At 61.5% G+C, this 21,927-nt stretch overlaps 1 protein-coding gene across 1 annotated transcript; it reads right to left on the minus strand.

Moving 5' to 3' along the window:
* Window positions 1-7,204: 7,204 nt before the first annotated feature.
* Window positions 7,205-21,887, minus strand: Trip13 (thyroid hormone receptor interactor 13). Its single transcript, XM_046430422.2, has 13 exons — window positions 21,758-21,887; window positions 20,808-20,973; window positions 19,724-19,853; window positions 18,753-18,808; window positions 18,173-18,263; window positions 14,676-14,748; window positions 12,001-12,064; window positions 11,447-11,533; window positions 11,105-11,211; window positions 10,442-10,595; window positions 9,035-9,147; window positions 8,350-8,419; window positions 7,205-8,010 (listed from the first exon to the last, which is right to left on the minus strand). Exons 1-13 carry the CDS (start codon window positions 21,847-21,849, stop codon window positions 7,915-7,917), a joined length of 1,299 nt encoding a protein of 432 aa, XP_046286378.1. The 5' UTR covers window positions 21,850-21,887; the 3' UTR covers window positions 7,205-7,914.
* Between the last annotated feature and the right edge of the window lie 40 nt (window positions 21,888-21,927).

Below are 21,927 nucleotides of genomic sequence, written 5' to 3' on the forward strand. Positions count from 1 at the left end.
CTGGGGCTGGAGAGGGCAGCCTGAGAGTGGCACTCAGGGACAAGAGGGTGATGTCCAGACAGAGCCCCAGAAGGCGATGAGCCTGGAGCTGGTGACCCAGTGCCCCCAGATTGGGCGAGGCTGCCAGCTCCATGCCCAGCAGACGAGTCTCCACCAGAAGGGCAGTGACTCCTCCCTGGACGATGGCAGACCACCCTTGCTGGAGAGCGGCTAGCAGCATGGGAGAGGCAGGGGCAGCAGGCGACGAGGGGTGGGTGCAGTTTCCTCAGCCCTGTGGGCAGCAGGCAGTGGAACACCATGGGGGGGGGGCAAAGTAAAGACATCCTCATGCACCACGCCCCACAGTGTGCCTCCAGCATAGCCTCTGAAGAAAGTAGAAAGGACAAGTGGACAGAGAGGGTCCAGGGGGACACTGCAGCAGGGCAGAGGGGTGAGAGGCCATGATTCCCCAGCACCTGGGCTCGCACTGCTGGGTGAGGGGTGCAGAGGGTGTTCTGCATGCCACTGTGCAGCCAGAGGAAGACAAGGGCCTGGGGGTCGGGGTCAGCACCCACACAGGGGCCACAGGGGACAGAAAAACAGGGGAAAATGGAAACAGACACAAAACCAGCAACTGACACATTTTCAGAATTGGAGAAAACCAAGATGGACTGGCAGGGTGCGTGGACCTCCAGCAGATGGGGAGGACACTGCTGCGCCCAGAGCCTGGGAGAGGAAGGCCACTGCCACAGGGACAGCCCTCGGACAGGGAGGAGCAGCCCCTGTACAGGACTCTCAAAGCCCTGAGACTCAGGTGTGAGTGCAGATGGCATCCCTAGGTGTGAGGCCCGGGAGTGAGGGCAGAGACCCTGTGAAGAGCATGCAGGGCCAGGGAAAGACCCAGGGCAGGAGGAGCTGAGAAGGGGACCAGGAGCAGCCTCAGGTAGCCCAGAGACTGAGGCAGAGCCCGAGCATCTGCAGGAAGCACGGCTGGTGGGGGAGGCGGGAGACATAGCCAAGTGGACCGTGGAGGCACCATTCTGCCCCGAGGGTCCACGGGAATGGGAGGGACTCTGGATGCTCCCCCAGGGACAGGACTCAGGAAGCACCTTCCAGCTACTCGGTTCGAGACATGTGGTAGGCTTTCGCGGGTACTGTGTGAGGTCCTGGAGGACACTGACGGCCCTGTATCCTCGCACCTGCGGCCAGTGCTGCCCCGGGCCACCCTCTCAGCCCCACCAGCCCCTGGATGTGCTGCTGGCAGGACCACTCCACCACCATGGGCCAAGAGGTCACTCAGGAGGGGAGGTAGACCTGGCAGGGCTGTGGCTGGCCTCACCACCAGGCCCTGAGCGAGCGCTGGGCCAGGCCCCCTCAGGTCCCCATGGCCTGCGTGGTGAGGAGGCTACAGAGGCAGGCCTTCTATTAGAAGAGGTGCCTTGCAGAGTGGAGGACAGGGCGTTGGCCTGGCCTGTGGAGGTCCAGGCAAGGTGGGTCTGGGGTCCGGGCCCCATAAGACTGTGCATGACACCACGACCCTCTGTCTACAGCAGAGGGACTGGCAGACTTTGTGCTCAGGACACCTGGTGTCCAAAGGTCGCGGTGACTAAAGGATTTGAGCGTGTACCCAGGCATAGCTCCGGTTCCTGCCAGGGGACGTGAGGTCTGTCTGGTACTCACACACAGTTAGACAAGCCTTCCATCACTCTGTGCTGACAGCTTGTCATTGGCTGGAAGTTGAAGTCCCAGGAATGGCACTTCCCTCTCACGCTGTGTCAACTGGTGGCCTTCATCTTGCAGGGGGAGCCTGGAGAGCACAGAGGCCTGACCAGAGGCTGACTTGAGGGAGAACAGCCACCCCGTGTCCAGGCCTTGCTCTCTGCTGGAAGTCCTGCCTCTCATCATGCTCCACAGTCGGTTTCTCTTCCTCATGGCCAATTTCAGTGTCGGGTAGTACTTCCCTTTCATTCCAAAATTCAAGCCAAATAATGACTGTAGAGAACATTTGGTGATTGTTCTCCAAAAATGAAACACTAGAAGTCATTCATCTCAGCAGAGAGTGCAGAACCCTGTTATGAGCTGCAGGCAGACGGGACCTGGCCTTCCTGTGGGCCCCCGGCCCTGCGGGCTTCTGCTTCTGCCCGACACAACAGCACCCAGCCCAGGGCTTGATTAAAGTGGCTTCCTGCTCCTGTCCCCAGTTTCCTTCCCAGGGCTCCGCAATGGCTGGAGGGAGCGACTTGTGTGCTGTCTGCTCCCCTGCGTGCCTGGAAGCCCCCTTTCCCCTCTGTGGAGGGGAAAGCGCCCGGCAGCCCAGGACACGCCACAGACACTCCTGCCTCACAGCAGACCCAGTCACAGACGTGGGATGTCCCTGAGTCTACGGGACAGAAAGCAAGTCTCGCCAGAGCAGCCAACCAGCAGGACCACTGCCCCTTACCCTGCTCCACCTGTCCTCCTGTGGAGCCAGGACCACCCTTTGGAGGACTCTGACTGCAGAGGGTAGTGGCTCTGCTCACACCAGGCTGTGGCCTGTCCCCAGAGGGAGGACCTACCCTGGAGGCAGGAGTCTGTCAACATTCCCAGCTGGTGACTAGCTGGCCTCCAGGTGCTGGGACAGCACCTGTGCCTCCAGCCCACAGTCCAGAGTCAGCATGACAAGGGCTGGCTGGTCCTCCTCCACCTGCTGTCCTGGTCTCTCCTCCAGATCCAGTGCCTGTTTCTTGTGCTGCTCCTTAAGCATGAGTCATGCTTGAGCCCCCACCGCTGCCTGGCACCTCGGTCACCAAGGAGGTCTCATTCCACGGTGGCTACTTCCTGCAGCCTGGAGTTCTCCACAGGAAGAATGGGAGCTGGGCTGTTTCTCAGCCCCAACCCTTCCACTGCCTCTGTGCCCACATCCACTGCCAAGCTCCCAAGGGTGCTGGTGGCCCTGCCTGTGACGCAGCACTTACTTCTCACGCTGTGTCAACTGCTGCCCTTCATCTTGCAGGGGAGAAGACACGGCATGACTGATGTCTGCACGGATGGCCCTGAGCTCCCAGTCTCCCCCAAATTCCCAGGCTTGTTCTGAGCCTACAGTAGACTGACTCTGCCCAAGACTGGCTATTCCCAGCGCCATCCCTCTGGGGACATGGTGACCCTACCCGAGGGAGCAGCTGGCACCAGCACCCCTCAGCAGGTTGCTGTGGCCTGGGGCTGGGCTGGCGGCAGGGGTGTGGTGGGGGAGGAGTGGAGCTCAAGGGGCTGGAGGTGCTTGCTGCCGAATTGGGACTGGCTGACCCCAGTGTTGGGTCGCTGCCATCCCTGGGGAGCCACAGCCCTGCCTCCTGTGCTCCACCAGACCAGCCTTCAAGGGGCAGCTGGGCTCACCACATGCTTCTGGCTGGAGGGGCCCAGCCCTGCAGAACGGGGCACTGCCATGGGAACTGCGGACTCCATCCGGACAACCCTGCCCTGCACCTCCATGCCTGGCATGGCCAGGAAGCCCTTGTGGGCTCCATACTCGGCCACAGCTCCCTGCGTGGTGCTGGCTCACTGCTGCTGGGCACTAGGAGCCTGCTGAGTCACTGCACCCTCCCCCAGGTGTCCTGGGGCCCTGGCAGCACCAGAGGTTGCCATGGCTGAGGAGGGGCTTCTGCTCCCCTTCACAGCTGCTGCATGAGGGTGTCCCCGGTCCGCGAGTCTCCTGAGCCAGTCACCTTCCAGAGGAGGGCTCTGCTGGGGACAGGCGTCAGACAGCCAACTCCAGGACTCCTCTTCCCAATGCCATCCCTGAAGCTCTGAGCCATGTTAGTGCCCTACCCAGCATGGCCAGAAAGTGCCCATGCCAGCCAGGGAGGAGCCCAGGTCCCCGCCGAGGGGGCCTGGTGGCTGCGGTGCCCAGGCTTGTCTCCTTTGCTTTCTCCAGGACCCAGCCCTCCCCTAAGATGCACACAGCTGTGGGGAGGGGCTGAACAGCCTCTGCACAAGGGGCTCATGGGGCCCCAGCTGCTCAGGGCCTGTCCTGCCCATGGGATGGGGCTGCACTCTGGTGGCCTGAGGCAGACCCACACTACCAGCTCAGATCCCAGAATGCACTTTCTGGAAAGGGGTGGTCTCTGGTGGTCCTCAACCTGCAAGGCCTGGGCTCTGATGGCTGCTCCACTCTGCCTTGAGACCCTGGTGTCCCAGCCTCTCCCTGCTCTCAGTCCCCATGTCTCCCACCCTCCATCCTGGCCCGTGGATGTTAGGCACCTCAGCTGCAGACCCAAGGTCATCACCCACCCCAGCCGAGTCCTGCAACATGCAGCACCCCTCTCTCACCCTGTCCTAACCCCAGTGCCCTAGGACCCTCTCATTCCCTTGGGGGCTTCGGGACCTTTTGTCCAGTGCATCTACTCTTGCAAGTGCTGCTGACCTAGCCCATAGGTGTTGTGTTCTGGCCAGGTATGAATGGGTCTGGATAGGGGCCGGCCCCATCAGGTCCCTGGCTGGGCATGGTCTCAGCCATTAAAGTCCTGGTGCAAGTGTACTCTGGCTCACAAGCCAGGCACAGGTCCTGGGCCAGCCATGCAAGGCTCTCCACATCATGCCCTTGGTCCCTCATCCTGCCCCACACCCCCACAGCTGCGTTAGCTACCTCTGGAACAGCAGGGGCATCATCAAGGCCGCTCTCTGTCGGGGGCATGACAAGGGCCATGTGTTCTCAGCAACTCCGGTCCAGGGGTCAGAGGGCGCATCCTTGCCACTGCAATCAGTCATCACAGAAGATGGGAGAGATGTGGGCCATGAGCCTTGGTGTCCCATGGTGCACAAGCAGGACAGAGACTGACTGGTGGGAAATGGAGGGGTGGGGAGCAAGGGACCAGGGACATCTGCAGTCACAAAAGAAAGTGTGCCCCACAGCATGCAGACAGCAGGCTTCACCCAGGCATCTGTACGCCTTCTTGTCTGCGCAGGCACTGGAGTTACTTCCAGAGGTTTCCTTCTGGTCCTGCAATAAAGAAGCAACCACCCCGAGACCCTAGGTTGCCAATCTGTTGGAACTGGTCACCCTCCTACCAGGAGCCAGACCTCTGAGCCTTCCATTACCATGGCAATGAGCAGCAGCCCATGGGCACAAGGGAGTCCCAGGACCTCTTCTGGTCCACCTCCCTGGTCTTGAAGGTGCCTGCAAGGGGAAAGAACCCCGGGTGTGCACCACTCCACCAATGTGCAGGGCTAGCAAGGGAGGGTCAGGGCAGCACCGCACAGAGGATCCCAGCACAGAGGATCTGCAGGAGGAACGTCACCCAGAGGAGTCAATGTGCACAGGCTGAGGCACAGGACCTGGGACAGAGAGCCTCTGTACTAACCTGGACCCTGACAGCAGAGGACAAGAGGTGGCCCCCCCAGTCACCCACCCAGCCCAGCCCCAGTGCTGAGAAAAGCAGAGCTGGTGGGGCATGAGCACCGGGGCAGCCTGTACAGGGTCACCCCGACACCTGAGTGGCTGGGAGGGGGGTCCTTGCCCCACAGCGTGAGCCCCTGGCCCTAGGGCAGCCACTCACAGCCAGGGATGATGGAGCCTGGGTCCAGGTGTGTGTTAAACAGACTGTAAGAGGTTTGCCTTTGTGACCCAGAAGCCCCTCCACTCAGCTTGGTGCGGAAGCACCTGCAGATGACCACGCAGCTGCGTCCAGGAACCCCCTGGACTTAGGCTGTCTGGGGGAACCAGGCACGCTGGGCAGCTCTGCACAGCACCTGGCTGTGGCCGTCACGTGCTGACCCTTATGTTAAACAGGAGGTGTCCATAAACACTCAGTGAGGACCAAGAAGGAAAGTTCAGAGGCGGGGTAGGGGCTGAGAGCCATAACCCAGTCAGTGCATCAATCCCCTGCTGGGGACGGTGGGTGTGTGTGTGTGTGTGTGTGTGTGGCAGGGGGTGTGGCTGGGCGTGACTCTGGGGTCCACCTCCGCGCTGTGCCGCGCCGCCTCACTCAAGCCCAGAGCAATGGACGGTGGCTGGACTGAGACCTCTGGAACCAGGAGCCCAAGGAAGCTTTCCTCTTCCGTGATCGCTCTCCTCAGGCTCCGCTTGGTGCCTGAGGCTTGGCCCCTCAGCTCAAGTGAGGAGCCTGAGCACCCCCACCCAGAGGGAGCTGGAGCCCGGGGGCTGCTCATGGGCAGCGTGGAGGGAGCTCGGCCAGGGGCCTGCTGGCGAGAGTGCGTGCTGACCTCCCTGACAGGAGCTGGAAGGCCAGGCAGAGGCAGAAGGCCTTGAAGACACTGCCCCAGCGTGGCAGCCAGGAAGTCCCGCGAGGCTTAGTGGGCCGTGAGGGAGCCATGCTCAGCCCGCGGGCGGTCTCCCCCTGGGGGAGGCAGAGGTCAGAGACCAGCAGGATGGGGGCTGGAGCCTGGGGTGCAGCTTGGGGGAGTGGGGAGCTCACAGAGGCTGCAGACGGGCACAGGGCCGAGCCCACTGAGGAGGAGACACCAGGGAAGGAGCCCACAGCCACCAGCAGAGCAAATGGCTCTGTGAACGTGGAGGGCGGGCCGGAGACACACAGGGTCCCCTCTGGGACTGCACCAAACCAGCTCCCCAGAAGGGCTTCCCTGACCACCCTGAAGCTTGGAACAGGCCCCAAGAGCATAGCAGGGCCCATAGGCCCCAAGTGGCGGTTGGAAGTCAGCTGAGCACTCCAGAGGATGGAGCCTGCCCTCACAGCCTCGCAGTGAGGTCACTGTGGGGTGAAGCCCCCTGCTGATGACACTCGTCTCCTGGACACACACCTGCGTCCATTGCAGAGGGGGCTTTACCTTCCCACTCCAGCTGCCTTAGAATGCTAAGACCCTTTCTCACAAGAATGTGGGCACAAGGGTCACCTTGCCCGCTGGACCCCAGGGCCTCCTGGAGAATGGTTGTTGTCCACTCAGGGTGGAAAGACCTCTTACTGCCCTCCCCACTGCCTGTGGCCTCCCATGGGTGTGGGGGACCAGGGCTGGGCTCAGCTTTCCCAGAGAGGGTGGCTCCAGGAGTCAAGGCCCAGCAGAAGGCGGAGACTAGAATCTGCGGGCGTCAAGCCTCGGTGCTCGCTCTAAACCCAGCGCCTCCACCTGCAACAGGCTCCTGAAGCAAGTGTTGCTGCTGCTGGCCAGCACTGCCTTGCGAGGCCCTCGGCGAAGGCAGGTGGGACTGCAAGGGGCACCTGAGCAAGCCTTAGTAAGACCCAGTGCTGGAGACGTGGGAATCAAACAAGAAAGCTTCTGACAGCAGACGATGTTTCAGAAATTCCACGATAACAGTTAACACCTGCTTTCTAGGCAGACGCCACGTCAACATTCTGGCCCAAGATAGGAGCAAGACGAGCTTTCACGGAGCACTCCGTTACCCGCCTGCTTGCCTCCCATCAAGCGAGTCTTCCTCGCGATGTGAACGGCGTCACGGAGCAAGCCAGCCTGCAGGACCTCACCTGCCGCCCTGCACCAGCAGGCTCAGCCGGGTAGGGTGCTTGGCCAGAGCATCTGCACGGTGCCCTCCAACAGGCAGCGCCTGGCCACGCAAGGCTTCCTGCCTGGAATCTCCTTCCCAACTTCTGCTACATGGGAACAGTTTTCTTGACCCGTTACATCACTCGGGTTGGAAGGTGGCCGGGCCCTCCCACCTCTGTGCCGGCTTAGGGTCAGGCCTGCTCCACTTCCCTCCTCTCAACAGCTCTGCTGAGCACCCTGCGTCTGACTGGCCAGACAGGACGGAAACAGACGCATTGAGACAGTTCTTTACAAAGAGGCCAACAGAATTTGTACTATCTTCTAAAAACAACGAAGAGAGCAGGCTGCTTGCCTCTGACACGCATTTAGATGACGAGAACAGGTCCTGGCTCTGACGAGGCACCTGTGCCCGAGCTCTGGCCTGTGCACCCCGGTGGGTTAGTGGGTTCCAGAGGGCAGCTGAGACAGACATGCCACCCAGGGTCAAATACAGGGTGAGAGCTTCTTCTTCTCTTCAAACTGCTTGTCCACTGCCAGAGACAGCGCCTGGAGGAAGCCCTCGATGGTGACGGTGGGGGCCTGCAAAGACATACAGTTGGGGTGCTGGGTGGTCCTACGCGCTGCTACGGATACCTGGCAGCAACCACCCCACTCAGTGGCAATGGGGGCTCAGTAGCCAGTGGGCTGAACAGACCCAGCACCGGCTTGTGCCCATGGCAGACGTGGAAGTGACTTGCGCAGGCTCTGCTGTGCCTGTGTGTGTGCCGGCGTGAACAGACCCGTCATGGCCACTGCTCCCAAGGGCTCCAGACCACCCACACTGAAGACTTAGGCCCATCCCCCTACACGGAGAGAGTCAGGAAACATTGATGCTGCCCGCTGGGGTGGACAGGGCAGGAGGGGCGGCCTGGGACTCACCTGGATGTATAGTGCATGAGCCAGGAAAGGGAGCTTCCTCAAGACCCGGCCACTCAGGCCCTCGCTCTTCCTGTGTGAGAACAACCAGGCTCAGAGGAGCTTGGCTTCAGGACCAGTATCCCTCGGCACTCCAAAACCTGAGCCTGGAGGTGGTGAGGTGACCTCAAAACACAACCGTGGTCTCATGGGTGCAAGGCCCTGTTGTCAGTCCTGCTCCAAGTGGGCAGTGGCACACTGCAGGCAGGCCTGGGCCAGCCCAGTCCCCAGTGACCAGGCCATGTGGCAATGTCTGAACTGTTCTTGTTTCAGCAAGTCTCCTTCAGTCAGCCCTCAACCAGAGCCTTCCAAAGCCCTCCCCACAGGAACCCGCCTTCCAGCACCACTGCTGGCCTCTGTGCAGCCCAGGTGAGGCGGGCCTCTGCACCTGCAACCACACTCCACCCTCCTGCCTCGTGCTCCACCGCCCCAAGGGCCATCTGGAGGGCTCAGGTGGAAGTGCCTGCTGCTCCCAGGGCTCACGTGTCATAGGGCCTTGGGGAGGAGGTTGCACTCTGCATGCCTGACCCGTGTGCACACACATGTCTTCCTCTGCTGTCTGGAGAGCTCACCTCCAAGCCCTCCCCACCTCCCCAGTTACTTCAGCAAATGCATTTTTCTTAGTTGCAAAACTGAGCTCAATCTGCACCTTGAAATTTCACTCAGAAGGAGGCTCAACTTGGACACGTTGTTTTCAATGAAGCCGATCATCTCTAGCTCTCGGAGAGTCAGAAGCTGCTGGCGGGGGTATATGATCTGGCACTGGGGACAGAGGTACACAGTTACACAGGGCGCAAGGCCAACGAAGGCCAAATACAAATCAGGTCAGCCTCCAAAGAACAAGCTTCACGGAAGCTGCACAGGAAGCAGCTGCTCAATGCTCCCTGGGCCACACCCTCGGCCACCAGCAGGTCCCCTAGTCTGTGAGTCCGCGCCCTCAGGCAGCAGTGACGCCCTTCCCCTGGGGCTGGGCCAGGAGAGCCCCTCTCTACACCAGTGCTGGGCTGCAGCCCTGTCCCCTGGCTGCACAAACATACCAAACCCTCAGGGGCAGAGTGCCCACAGTCAGGGCTTCAGTCCTTTCCAGGAAGGGTCCTGTGTTTCTGGACATGACCTGTTTAGCCAAGGACAGCCCAAGCAGTGGCACCTGAGCTCACCTTGGGACGGCTGCCTGGAGGTCATACTGCTGAGCAGCTTTACCGGCCCCAGGCACATAACCATTACCAGCAGACAGCTCCTCCCTGCACACCTGCAGGCTTGGGAGGGCTCCTTGGGCTCACTGTTTGGCCTCCCTGGGATCCCCATGGTGTCCTGCACCCTGGCTTGCTCTGCCTCCCATGAATGCGCTGGCCAGAGGCACAGGAGTCCTGAGGGAGTGGCATCCAGGGACTCCCCAGGCCTCAGGACTGGCCGAATGTCCCTGCTCTCAATCCCAGGGAAAGTTGGGACCTCTGAGCCACATCAGAGCACCCAGGCTCACCGCACAGCAGCCAGGGACCCATGGTGAGGCCAGAGGCCCCGAGGACACCAGCCTGCTCCTGGTGCCCAAGTATGATGAGCCCCTTGCAGTAAGGCCGAGCCAGAGCCTCTCCTCAGAACACACACGCCTGCGGCGGCCCTCAGAGCACACGCTCCACACAGAGGTAGGATGGGCACCCGTGCCAGGACAGTGCTGACTGGCACCTTCAGGGGGTCATGCTGGGGCAGCTCTTGCCACATTCATGGGAGGCCGTGCCCTTCCTGGTGGGCACAGTAAGGCCCCTGCTCTGTGCTGTCTGGCAGGGGCTGCAGGTGGGAAAACTTGTGCCCTGCCAGTGGGCGGCAAGGCCCACTCCCAACCTCCTGCCCACTATCACCTCTGGTAACAAAAAGCAAGGACCACTCTATTCTAAGAAGAGAAGTACTGTCAGTACCTGTAACTGAGACCAACAGCCCAACCTGCAAGAGGAAAGCCATACCTTCAACTTAGAAGAGGGTTAGGCTGTCAAACACCCTCATCTAGGTTGAAACTGGTTAACTCCAGCTATTTAGTCAGGTAAAGACGAAGCCCAGGTACCTTCATCAGCTCCTCCAGACAGGAGAGGTAGATCTTGAAGATGGCTGCAGCAGAGGGCGGCCCGATGTACTGCTTGATGTCAGCCCTGTCCACAAAGGCTGCGTCGATCTTCTCGGTGATGTTGGAGGTGGTCAGAATCACCACGTTGGAATGCCTGTTGTGGTGGGGGGCAAGGACCATGGTCACCCAGTGCCCTCCTGACTGCCACACTGCATCTGGCCAACCCTGCAGGGCTGCAAAACTGAGCTCAATCTCTGGATGCCCGACACCCAGGACGCTCTCCCGGGCACTCCTGACTCGCCTCTCGCCCCTCTTGACTCAGTGAGAACCTCATTCTGTGCACCGTGCTTCCGCCATGTCTAAGGCGCCCCTGGCACCTGCCCTGAGGCCCGCCCACCCTCAGGTGCACTCAGGACAGGCAGGCCTGGCGTTGGCTCCACCCGACGCAGGACTCAGCCAGCTTTGCACCCCAAAGCACCAAGCTTTCCCACCCCAGCTTTTGTTTTGTGTTTTTAATGTTCGAAATGAAGTAAGTCCAAGTGGGAAAAGGCCAGTGCTCGGCACAGAGTGCCTCTGTGGCCAAGAGACCAGCGGTGACAGGAGCCGTGAGCCCTGTCACTTCACCCTGGCTGCTCATGGTGCAGCCTGGCCCAGCATCATCACCTTTTGATCTGATCGATCTGGGTCAAGAGGGCGTTGACCACGCGGATAGCATCCGAGGGCTCGGCACCAGCCCTGCAGGCACTGCGTGCTGCTGTGAGACTCTCCACCTGCAGGGACAGAGTGACAGCTGGGAGGATGGCACCTAGCATCTCCTGGCAGCCAAGGGACACTGCGACAGTGGGTGGAGACTGAAGAGGCCTGCGGTGGCTGCCCAGGGCTGGGTGTGCTGGGGAGAAGTCCTGCAGCACCACGGGCCCGGGTGGCAGGCCGAGGTGGCAGCCCAGCAGGCGGGGCAGGCCTTGTGCCAGCAACAGCGAGAGGCAGCTGCCTGCGAGAGCTTACCTCGTCAATCAGCACGAACACCAGCGCCTCCTTGTCGTCAATCAGGTCCTGGATCTTCTGGAACATCCTAGTCACCAGCTTGCCACTCTGCAACCACAACCTCCCTGAGGACCGCCTGCAGCTCCCAAGCCACAGGTGCTCACGGCACCACCCACCCCAGTAGCCCAAGAGCCCAGCCTCCTGATGGTGCCCCCCAATGTAGGAGGGGCCCAGCCCCCCCCCCCCACTGCTCCATTGCTCCATGAGTCAGGGCACAGGCCCTTGGTGCTGGCATGCACACTGGCCAGGGTACACTCTGCACCAGCCACACTGACCAGGGGCCCTGGGCATGGCCCTTCAAAGTTAAGGGTCACCCTCTGGGCTGCTCAGCAGCGGGCACAGTCCCCAGGAGATGCTAAGCATTTCCGCGACCTTCCAACCAGGCAGGGGGTGGCCAGGCCTATCGCCCAGCCCTGTTCCACCCAGGCACTGCCCTGCTCCCCACTGTCCTGGAGTACTGTGCTTCTCAACCATGTGGGACAGACAGCCAGACAAAGAGGACGGTCAGTACTCACTTCTGAAAACCACTTAGAGAAGAGGCTGTGGCTGTTTATTTCAATTAGCTGGCCATACCGGTACCTAAGACAGCAGGACGGAGGAGAGCTACTTCAGAACCAGCCCGGCGGCAGGCTCCATCCGGCCGCCCGCAGGGCCGGTCAGCTCAGCAGGGCTTCACAGCAGTTGGCAGGCACTAGGACCCAGCTCTGGTACTGAGTAACCAAGGTGCAATCAGTGGTTCCGAATCAGAGCGATTTCTTCCCATGACAGCACTGAATTAAATAGTAAAACTTCTCGAGGCTGGGGTTGTGGCTCAGCAGCAGAGCGCTTGCCTAGCATGTGTGAGCCCTGGGTTCAATCCTCGTACCACATAAGAGTGACTAAACAAACATAATCCAGGTCTCAGATTCACCCACAGCTAAAAGCATTTTAAAAATTCTCAATTTAAACTACTCATAATTTACATTTCCACGTTCAAAAAGAACCACCACCACCACCACAGCAAACGGATGGAGTGTGGGGAGACTGGCTGGTCAAATGCTGGTCCAACGCTGGTCCTCCCACCCACCTTAGCAGTGCGGCCGTCCTCCTCCCAACAGAACCTGGCCAGGGTTGCTGGAGGCCTGGCACGCACCGCACCACCCACACCTGGCCACTGTCTCGCGCTGAGGCTGTCCCTTGGGGCAGCGGGACAGCCAGCTCACACTCAGCTCCTGACCCACAGCGGGCAGCAGTCCCCAGCTCCCTCCCCGGCTTCCCCGCCCCAAGTCCACAGAAGAGTTACTTCCAAGGGCATCACTGGCTCCCTGTAAAGAGAAGCAGACGCTTACCCCGTATACGAGGAAGAGCAAAGGCACCCTAACAAAACACACTGTCCCTAACAAGCTGGCCACGAGACGTTCTGACCACGGCGTGCAGGAAGCCTGTCAAGACACCTGCCATTTAGGCATGGCTCAGGGGCCACACACGTGCTTCCTGGCCTCCCCGGCAGAGAAGCTGCTTCCTACAGTGGCTCTCCTCTCTGCTTTAGGAAGCTGCCCTTGGAGTTCGGTTCTTAAAACACCAATCCATTTCAATCCCTGAAAACAAGGGCCAGCTGCCACTCCTGACAGGAAGAGGTGCGACCCACCGGCCTCTAATGCCTAAGGAGGCCGAACAGGAGAAAGACAGATAAGGCCAGCGCAGCCCCCCTGGCCGGGAGTGGAGGGCAGTGACCCCAGGACCCAGGGAACAGGGACAGGAGGCCAGAGCAGCCCCCCTGGCAGGAGTGGAGGGTGGTGACCTCAGGACTCAGGGAGCAGGGACAGGAGGCCAGAGCAGCCCCCCTGGCCAGGAATGGAGGGAGGTGACCCTGGGACCTGGGGAGGAGGGACAGGAGGCCAGAGCAGCCCCCCTGGCAGGAGTGGAGGGAGGTGACCCTGGGACCTGGGGAGGAGGGACAGGAGGCCAGAGCAGCCCCCCTGGCCAGGAGTGGAGGGAGGTGACCCTGGGACCTGGGGAGGAGGGACAGGAGGCCAGCACAGCCCCCCTGGCCAGGAGTGGAGGGAGGTGACCCCGGGACCTGGGGAGCAGGGATGGGAAGCACCCGCACTCACAGGCCTGGAAGGAACTAAGACAGAGCATGCACCTTGCTGAGCTGAGGAGACAAAGGACAAGGGTCAGCGGTCAGGGGTCAGAGGTGGGAAGCAGGCTGCAGGGTACAGTTCCCGGGAAGGAGACGAGGACATCAATCCCCATAAAGTGGCGTGGGGTCCCCAGTCCCTGCTGGACAGAGGCACGGGAGCAGGAGAGCCTGTGAAGCTGGGAACCGAGTTCAAGGGCCGTGAAGAGTGACCCAACACCTGGCACTACAGAGCCCGGCACTGGCTCCTTCTGCAAGGCTGGCCCCGGTCACAAGCAGCTGAAGAAACCAGAACAAGGTTGGTGACTAGGAAGGAGCCAAGTCTGGAGGATTCTGCTAGGAGCCCAGGGCTCAGGGGGCAGCAGCAGCGTGGCCACCAGAAGAGGGAGCTGATGCCACAGTGGGTGGGACAGCGAGCAGAAGTTGTGCACTGGCCAGGACAGCAACAGGACAGAGAGAGCACAGGACAGGCACACAAGCCACCGATGAGCTCTTCAGGGAGGAACACCAGTAGACAGGAAGCCGGAGAGACACTCGGGGGGTCAAAGGAGTTGCAGCACAGCAACCGCCATGTTTAGCATCCCAGCCAAGGACGCCAGGTGGGGGCAGGGGACTGTGAGAAGAACAAGTATCACTTCCAAACAGGGCAAAGACCCCAGCTGACACACTCCAAGAGGAGGGGTCCCAGGGACTGCGACACTGTCTCTGGCAAAGAATGGACAGACAGACAGAAGTCAACAGGACTGCGGAGCAGGGGTGCCAGCCCCACGGCTCTGCCCAGAGCACCTGGCCGGCCTGTGGGTGGGCAGGACTGCCGGGCACAGAGCAGGAACCGCCCTGAAGGAGAGGAGCCTATTACTCACATGATGAAATTGAAATTAAAGCATGAAGCCCGGTGTTGAAGCCATGCCCGTAACCTAGCAGCTCGGGAGGCCGAGGCAGGGGACAGTACACCCGTGGCCACTCTGCGCAATGGTGGAGTGCCTTGGGTCCAGTGCCCAGTGTGGCAAGTTCCCACCCAGGAGACCCCGCCCGCAGGCCCCACGCCTGCTAGGCCCCAGGCCTGGTTACCTGCTCGACAGTCTGATGGTGAGCTTCTGGGCCAGGGCCTTGCACAGGGACGTCTTCCCAGTTCCTGGAGGCCCTGTAACAGCCAAGCAGACGTCCTAAGCCAGCAGGGCACAAGTCGCTCATGACAACAGGGGCAGTTACCGCCAAGGGCACCCTGCTGCCACGAACCTGCGTCCCCGATGAGGCCCGTGAGCAGCTCCACTGTGGAGGCCGCCTCTGTGCCAGGCTGGTCCACGGCTGCCCTCCACACCCAGGCACACCCTTCTCAGGCCTCTGCTTCCTCTGCCAACAGCGCCACTCTCTGCCCCAAACAAGCCTTCCCTCCAGAGGTCCATGTCCTCAGTGTCAGGCGACGTGAGTGACACCGCAGCCAGGACCTGCCCTTCCCCTGTCCCCTGCACCACACAGAGGAGCTCTGAGGGGGACGGGGAGACACAGCGTGGCCAGGACCTGCTCCTCCCCTGTCCCCTGCACCACACAGAGGAGCTCTGAGGGGGACGGGGAGACACAGCGTGGCCAGGACCTGCCCTTCCCCTGTCCCCTGCACCACACAGAGGAGCTCTGAGGGGGACGGGGAGACACAGCGTGGCCAGGACCTGCTCCTCCCCTGTCCCCTGCACCACACAGAGGAGCTCTGAGGGGGACAGGGAGACAGCGTGGCCAGGACCTGCTCCTCCCCTGTCCCCTGCACCACACAGAGGAGCTCTGAGGGGGACGGGGAGACAGCGTGGCCAGGACCTGCCCTTCCCCTGTCCCCTGCACCACACAGAGGAGCTCTGAGGGGGACGGGGAGACAGCGTGGCCAGGACCTGCCCTTCCCCTGTCCCCTGCACCACACAGAGGAGCTCTGAGGGGGACGGGGAGACAGCGTGGCCAGGACCTGCCCTTCCCCTGTCCCCTGCACCACACAGAGGAGCTCTGAGGGGGACGGGGAGACAGCGTGGCCAGGACCTGCCCTTCCCCTGTCCCCTGCACCACACAGAGGAGCTCTGAGGGGGACGGGGAGACAGCGTGGCCAGGACCTGCCCTTCCCCTGTCCCCTGCACCACACAGAGGAGCTCTGAGGGGGACAGGGAGACAGCGTGGCCAGGACCTGCTCCTCCCCTGTCCCCTGCACCACACAGAGGAGCTCTGAGGGGGACGGGGAGACAGCGTGGCCAGGACCTGCTCCTCCCCTGTCCCCTGCACCACACAGAGGAGCTCTGAGGGGGATGGGGAGACAGCGTGGCCAGGACCTGCTCCTCCCCTGTCCCCTGCACCACACAGAGGAGCTTTGAGGGGGACAGGGAGACACAGCGTGGCCAGGACCTGCTCCTCCCCTGTCCCCTGCACCACACAGAGGAGCTCTGAGGGGGACGGGGAGACAGCGTGGCCAGGACCTGCTCCTCCCCTGTCCCCTGCACCACACAGAGGAGCTCTGAGGGGGACAGGGAGACACAGCGTGGCCAGGACCTGCCCTTCCCCTGTCCCCTGCACCACACAGAGGAGCTCTGAGGGGGACGGGGAGACAGCGTGGCCAGGACCTGCCCTTCCCCTGTCCCCTGCACCACACAGAGGAGCTCTGAGGGGGACAGGGAGACACAGCGTGGCCAGGACCTGCCCTTCCCCTGTCCCCTGCACCACACAGAGGAGCTCTGAGGGGGACGGGGAGACACAGCGTGGCCAGGACCTGCTCCTCCCCTGTCCCCTGCACCACACAGAGGAGCTCTGAGGGGGACAGGGAGACACAGCGTGGCCAGGACCTGCCCTTCCCCTGTCCCCTGCACCACACAGAGGAGCTCTGAGGGGGACAGGGAGACAGCGTGGCCAGGACCTGCTCCTCCCCTGTCCCCTGCACCACACAGAGGAGCTCTGAGGGGGACGGGGAGACAGCGTGGCCAGGACCTGCTCCTCCCCTGTCCCCTGCACCACACAGAGGAGCTCTGAGGGGGACAGGGAGACACAGCGTGGCCAGGACCTGCCCTTCCCCTGTCCCCTGCACCACACAGAGGAGCTCTGAGGGGGACAGGGAGACACAGCGTGGCCAGGACCTGCCCTTCCCCTGTCCCCTGCACCACACAGAGGAGCTCTGAGGGGGACGGGGAGACACAGCGTGGCCAGGACCTGCTCCTCCCCTGTCCCCTGCACCACACAGAGGAGCTCTGAGGGGGACGGGGAGACAGCGTGGCCAGGACCTGCTCCTCCCCTGTCCCCTGCACCACACAGAGGAGCTCTGAGGGGGACGGGGAGACAGCGTGGCCAGGACCTGCCCTTCCCCTGTCCCCTGCACCTCGCAGAGGAGCTCTGAGGGGGACGGGGAGACAGCGTGGCCAGGACCTGCCCTTCCCCTGTCCCCTGCACCACACAGAGGAGCTCTGAGGGGGACGGGGAGACACAGCGTGGCCAGGACCTGCCCTTCCCCTGTCCCCTGCACCACACAGAGGAGCTCTGAGGGGGACGGGGAGACACAGCGTGGCCAGGACCTGCCCTTCCCCTGTCCCCTGCACCACACAGAGGAGCTCTGAGGGGGACGGGGAGACACAGCGTGGCCAGGACCTGCTCCTCCCCTGTCCCCTGCACCACACAGAGGAGCTCTGAGGGGGACAGGGAGACACAGCGTGGCCAGGACCTGCCCTTCCCCTGTCCCCTGCACCACACAGAGGAGCTCTGAGGGGGACAGGGAGACACAGCGTGGCCAGGACCTGCTCCTCCCCTGTCCCCTGCACCACACAGAGGAGCTCTGAGGGGGACGGGGAGACACAGCGTGGCCAGGACCTGCCCTTCCCCTGTCCCCTGCACCACACAGAGGAGCTCTGAGGGGGACGGGAAACCAACCCAACCTTGGGGTGGAGGTCTGCCCACCTATCAGTCTGTGATTGCCACAGAGCCCGCGAAGTGGCACCCGGCAGAAGGCCCACTACTGCCCTGTTGGAGGTGCCTGCCAACTGGCTCCCTGGCCCTCTAGGGCAGCATGGGTGTCCACTGGTTAAGGGTGCTCAGAGGCTGTGGATGCCTCACGGTCTTCACCGGCACAAGGAGGCTGAGCACTGAGCCTGCACCTCACCATGACTTGGCCTCAGCCACTTTGTCCTCTTCTACCTAGGACATCGGGAAGAAAACAAACTCCCGAGGTGTTCTCCTAAGACCTGACACAATGTCTTACACACACGGCCTTTTAGTCTAGGCCCACTATGTGCAGCTCCCAGAACACCGCCGAGAGAGACCAGGCGGCTCGTCCCAAGAGCTGTAGTCAGCTGGGGGAAAAGGGTCAATCATACGCCAAGGACGGAGGCTGGGGCTGGGGCTCAGTGGCAGAGCACTTACTTGCCTCGCACGTGTGAGGCACTGGGTTCAAAGAACCACATAAAAATAAATAAAATAGAGGTCTTCAAAACCCAAAACACCAAGAACGGGAGCTGGGAGCCCTGTTCAGACAAGGACAGGATGGGGGTGGGCAGGAACGCCAGCATGGGGAGGTGGCTGGGGCGTGCTTGCCAGCAGGTGTGGACGTGGCTTACCGTGCAGCAGCACCACGCGGTTCCAGGTGATGAGGTTGCTGTCCACGTTCTTGTCTGAGAACAGCAAGGTCGTCGTCACGTAATCCAGGAGCTGGTGCGAGAGGGTGCAGATGAGGCTCCCCACAAACCACACCCAAGCAAGGGCTGGGACAGCAGCCACCTGGCTGGACACCACTCCCAACATGCAGCAGCCATGTGGCTCTCCCAATAGGAGGAGTCACGAGGTAGGGTGGTCGTGGCTGTACATGCTACGGACAAATACCCGCTGTCACTTAAAATGCCACAAAAACAAACTGTGCAGGGTCACCAGCCAACAGGCCTCCCTCCAGTGATGGGCAGGGCCCACAGGCATGTGCAGGGTCAGGTGAGCCCCTAGCGTGCCCCCTGGGAGACCACACAGGCCCTGGTCTGCGCCTGCCCCCCTCCAGCCACTTCCTTCCCCTCTCCCCCTCAGGGAGCTGCCTGGAGATCAGCTCTGTGCTTTTAGGGCACTGCTGGAGCAAGGAGCCCCAGTGCCTCTCGAGCTGATGGCTCAGGGACTGCAGGTGGCAGTTGCGCCTCCTCCAAGGAGGCGACTTACGTGCGACTTGACCTCCACGTCGTACACCAGGCTGTCCCAGAGCCCATGGAACTCAGCTGTGAGACAGAAGCAAGCGGGAGTTAGGAAGACCACCCCGGCCTGTCGGACTGGCCCAAGCCCGCGGCCCTCCAGGCCTTCTCCCGGGGCAGGCCAGGGTGCCAGCAGGCCAGGGCAGTGTCCACACTTTCCTTCAAAGCCCAACCTTTCTTGGGTTAAAGATCCAAAACAAGCGCCAGTCAGATGGCTTTTGCCAGGTGACTGGAAGGAGAAGAACGTGTCCCCTGTCTCGCTATCATCCCCCTCTTCTTTAACGTGCGCTCTCCCCACAAACAGGGTGCCGCTGGAGAGCCAACCCTGAGCTCCACCTCTGGAGTCCACAGCAGAGCATGCAGAGGGTAGAAGGAGCTCTCAGAGGGGAGACCAGCTGGGCAGGAAAGAGCAGGACAGGGTACCCTGAGGACAAGGCAGACACATGGGGAGTGCCACATCCTTGTGTGTAATTGCTGGAGCATGAACATGCTACATCCCTCAAAGGCCACGCTGAAGGCTTGATCCTCAGCTGGGTGCCACCAGGGGGTGGCGGGGCCTTTAAGACATGGGCCCAGGGGGAGGTGTGCTGGGGAAGGGGACTGTGGGCCCTGGGTCTCCTGCTGTCTTTTTAGCTAGCCGTGGAGCGAGTGGCTGCTCTGCCACACCTTGCCAGCTGTGGCATGTTGCCGCACCCCAGCCCCCAGGTAAGGGGCCACCTGTCATGGCCTGAGCCCAACATACTCTGTCTCTTGCAAGTTCACTGTTTCAGGTATTAATTGCAGTAACAGGAAGCCAACACAGCACCACGCTCTGCACTTCAAAGGAGATGAGATTTCCTACAGTTCTACAAAACTGACGAACGGACCTCAGTGAACTGGCTCAGCGAGTCCCGCAGGCCACCCTGCCACCTGGCCCCTCAGCCCCAGCCCCCTGGCCTGTACCTGCAGGCAGCACCCAGTGGTTTGCTGCGATGATATTTTCTGTCTCCTCCTCCAGGTTCTCGCTGCTGGGGCCGTCTTCATTAAGCTGGAAGATGTGGAGCGTGACCGCACAGGCACTCAAGTCAATGGGCTGTGGGGGGAGAGCCGGTCAGTCCCGAGGCCGGCCACACACAGGAAGGCCGAGGTCCTCGGTCGACAGCACAGTGCTTTTGAAAGCCCCTACTCAGGGTGGGTGGAGAGCTGTGGCCTTACTTCAGGTCTAGGGTAAATCCATTCCTCCCCTTTGGGCTGGGTCATGTATCAACTTTGCTGTCCTGTTTTTTAATCACTGCCAAGTGACACAAGCCCTTGAGGAAAGCGCTCGCGTCTCAACCCAGCGAAGCCGCACTCTCGGACACGCCGGGCCAGGCTCAGCCCTCGCACGTGGGGCTTGCTGTCCTCTTGCCAGCAGGTTTCCTCTTGGCTGTCCTCCAGCTAGGAAAGGTCGAATGATTTCTCGCAGGATTGGATGAGGATGCTGAGCCACTAACACCAGCCTAGCAGCCGAGTGCGGAGGTCCTTGTCACGTGCACAGTTCTAGTGCCAAGCCCTCTTTAAAGGCAAGAGTTGCACAGTGCCGAGCAGGGCTGTCTCCTTAGGGATGCGTTTCTGGTTCTACTGATAACAGGACTGCCCAGTTTGCACCGCACCCACAAAAAGCTTACACATGTGGGAGCACATGACCTTGGAAAGATGCTGGGTATGGCAGCTGTTGAGCAGGCCCCCCCCCCCCGCCCCAGCCTACAGCCTCTACACCTCCTGGGGTCCTGACACCTTCACCCAGCACCTAAACCCAAGGCTCACCAGGACAGCCCACTGGCCTGCAGTACAGCATCCCAGTGCTTCGATTCCCATCTGGGCCCCACTGCACCCACAGCCTCCTGACACCAGGCCATGTCCTGCCCCAGCACCCGGTTCCAGGAGAGACAGTCAGAACCAACAAATAAGCAAGTGAAACGCTATCAACAGCAACAGAGATTCATGACACCAATCCTGTATCTGGCTGAGGGTTAACTGCTCCTGACACTGTGGACCAGTAAGTTACCTGGGGGTCTTTAGCCTTCAGCTCTGTGTCAACTATGGACACAGACTGCACATTTCTGGTCAGAAAAGGTTCATCAAACTCGGTCCACGTGTAGTCACCAAACACGATGTTGTGCCTGTTGAGCAGCTTCCGGACGCTCAGCTTAATGTCTTCTTTCTTTGCAGTGCTGGGAAAACACACAGCACACAACAGATCTGAGCCACAAGGGCATTCTTAAAATTTCAAAAACAGACTGCTCAGAAAAAAGTCATTAGTCAAGAACTGGCTGGGGGTGGCCTGCCTGGGGATCAACTCCAGGGCCACCCCCAGCCTACAGCTCCACTGCAGCTATGTGACCTCAGGAAGCCACCCTCAGTTCCCCACTGGACAAAGGGGGTGATACCAGGAGGCCTTGCCATACAGTTACCTTGAAGATTAGCAGTGCCAGAGGAAGGCCAGAATGGGTGAGCACTTACACAGGGTGGCCATTGCTTGTTCTGGCACAGCAAGAGCCCAACACCTGTGGCTGAGGTGCTCGGCCAGCTCCGGGCTCCCCTCAGCCCACCATGCCACCATCCACGTCCTCCCCAGGCTTCCCCTCTCCTGCAGCCTAGCCTCTGCACCTGCCTGGCACTGCCCCAGCACACTGAGGAACCTGCTGGAGGTAGTGGGGTGCAGGTACAGGGGTCCTGGTACCTGGCCCACTGGAGTCCTGTGCAGGTACTGAAGGGTTCCAGCCCCGCCCCTGGAGTCCCCGCACAGGTAGGATTTCGGCCCCTGTCCCTGGAGTCCCCCACCCCTGGAGTCCAATGCAGGTACTCTGGGTCTCGGCATCCCGCCCCAGGGTCCCGGCCCCCGCCCGGGGGCGCCCTGCAGGTACTAGGGGATCCCGGCTCCCATTCCCCGAGGTCCCCTGTCCCTGGAGTCCCGTGCAGGTACTCGGGGTCCCGGCCCCCGCCCTGGCCGCACACCTGCCGCCGCGCTGCAGCACCTCCACGTGCACGGCGGGCGCCTCGGCCACACAGGGCAGCGCCTGCTTCAGGTCGCCCACCGCCTCGTCCATTCCCCGCGCCGCTTCGAATCTGCCGCGCGCGGAGCGCCGCTCCCTGACCCGGAAGCGCTCGGCGGCTGCGGAGCCACT

The sequence above is a fragment of the Marmota monax genome, unplaced genomic scaffold, assembly GCF_021218885.2.
Source record: "Marmota monax isolate L192 unplaced genomic scaffold, Marmota_monax_Labrador192_F-V1.1 WCK01_AAM20220418_F8-fsc00082, whole genome shotgun sequence".
Classification (NCBI taxonomy): Eukaryota; Metazoa; Chordata; class Mammalia; order Rodentia; family Sciuridae; genus Marmota; species Marmota monax.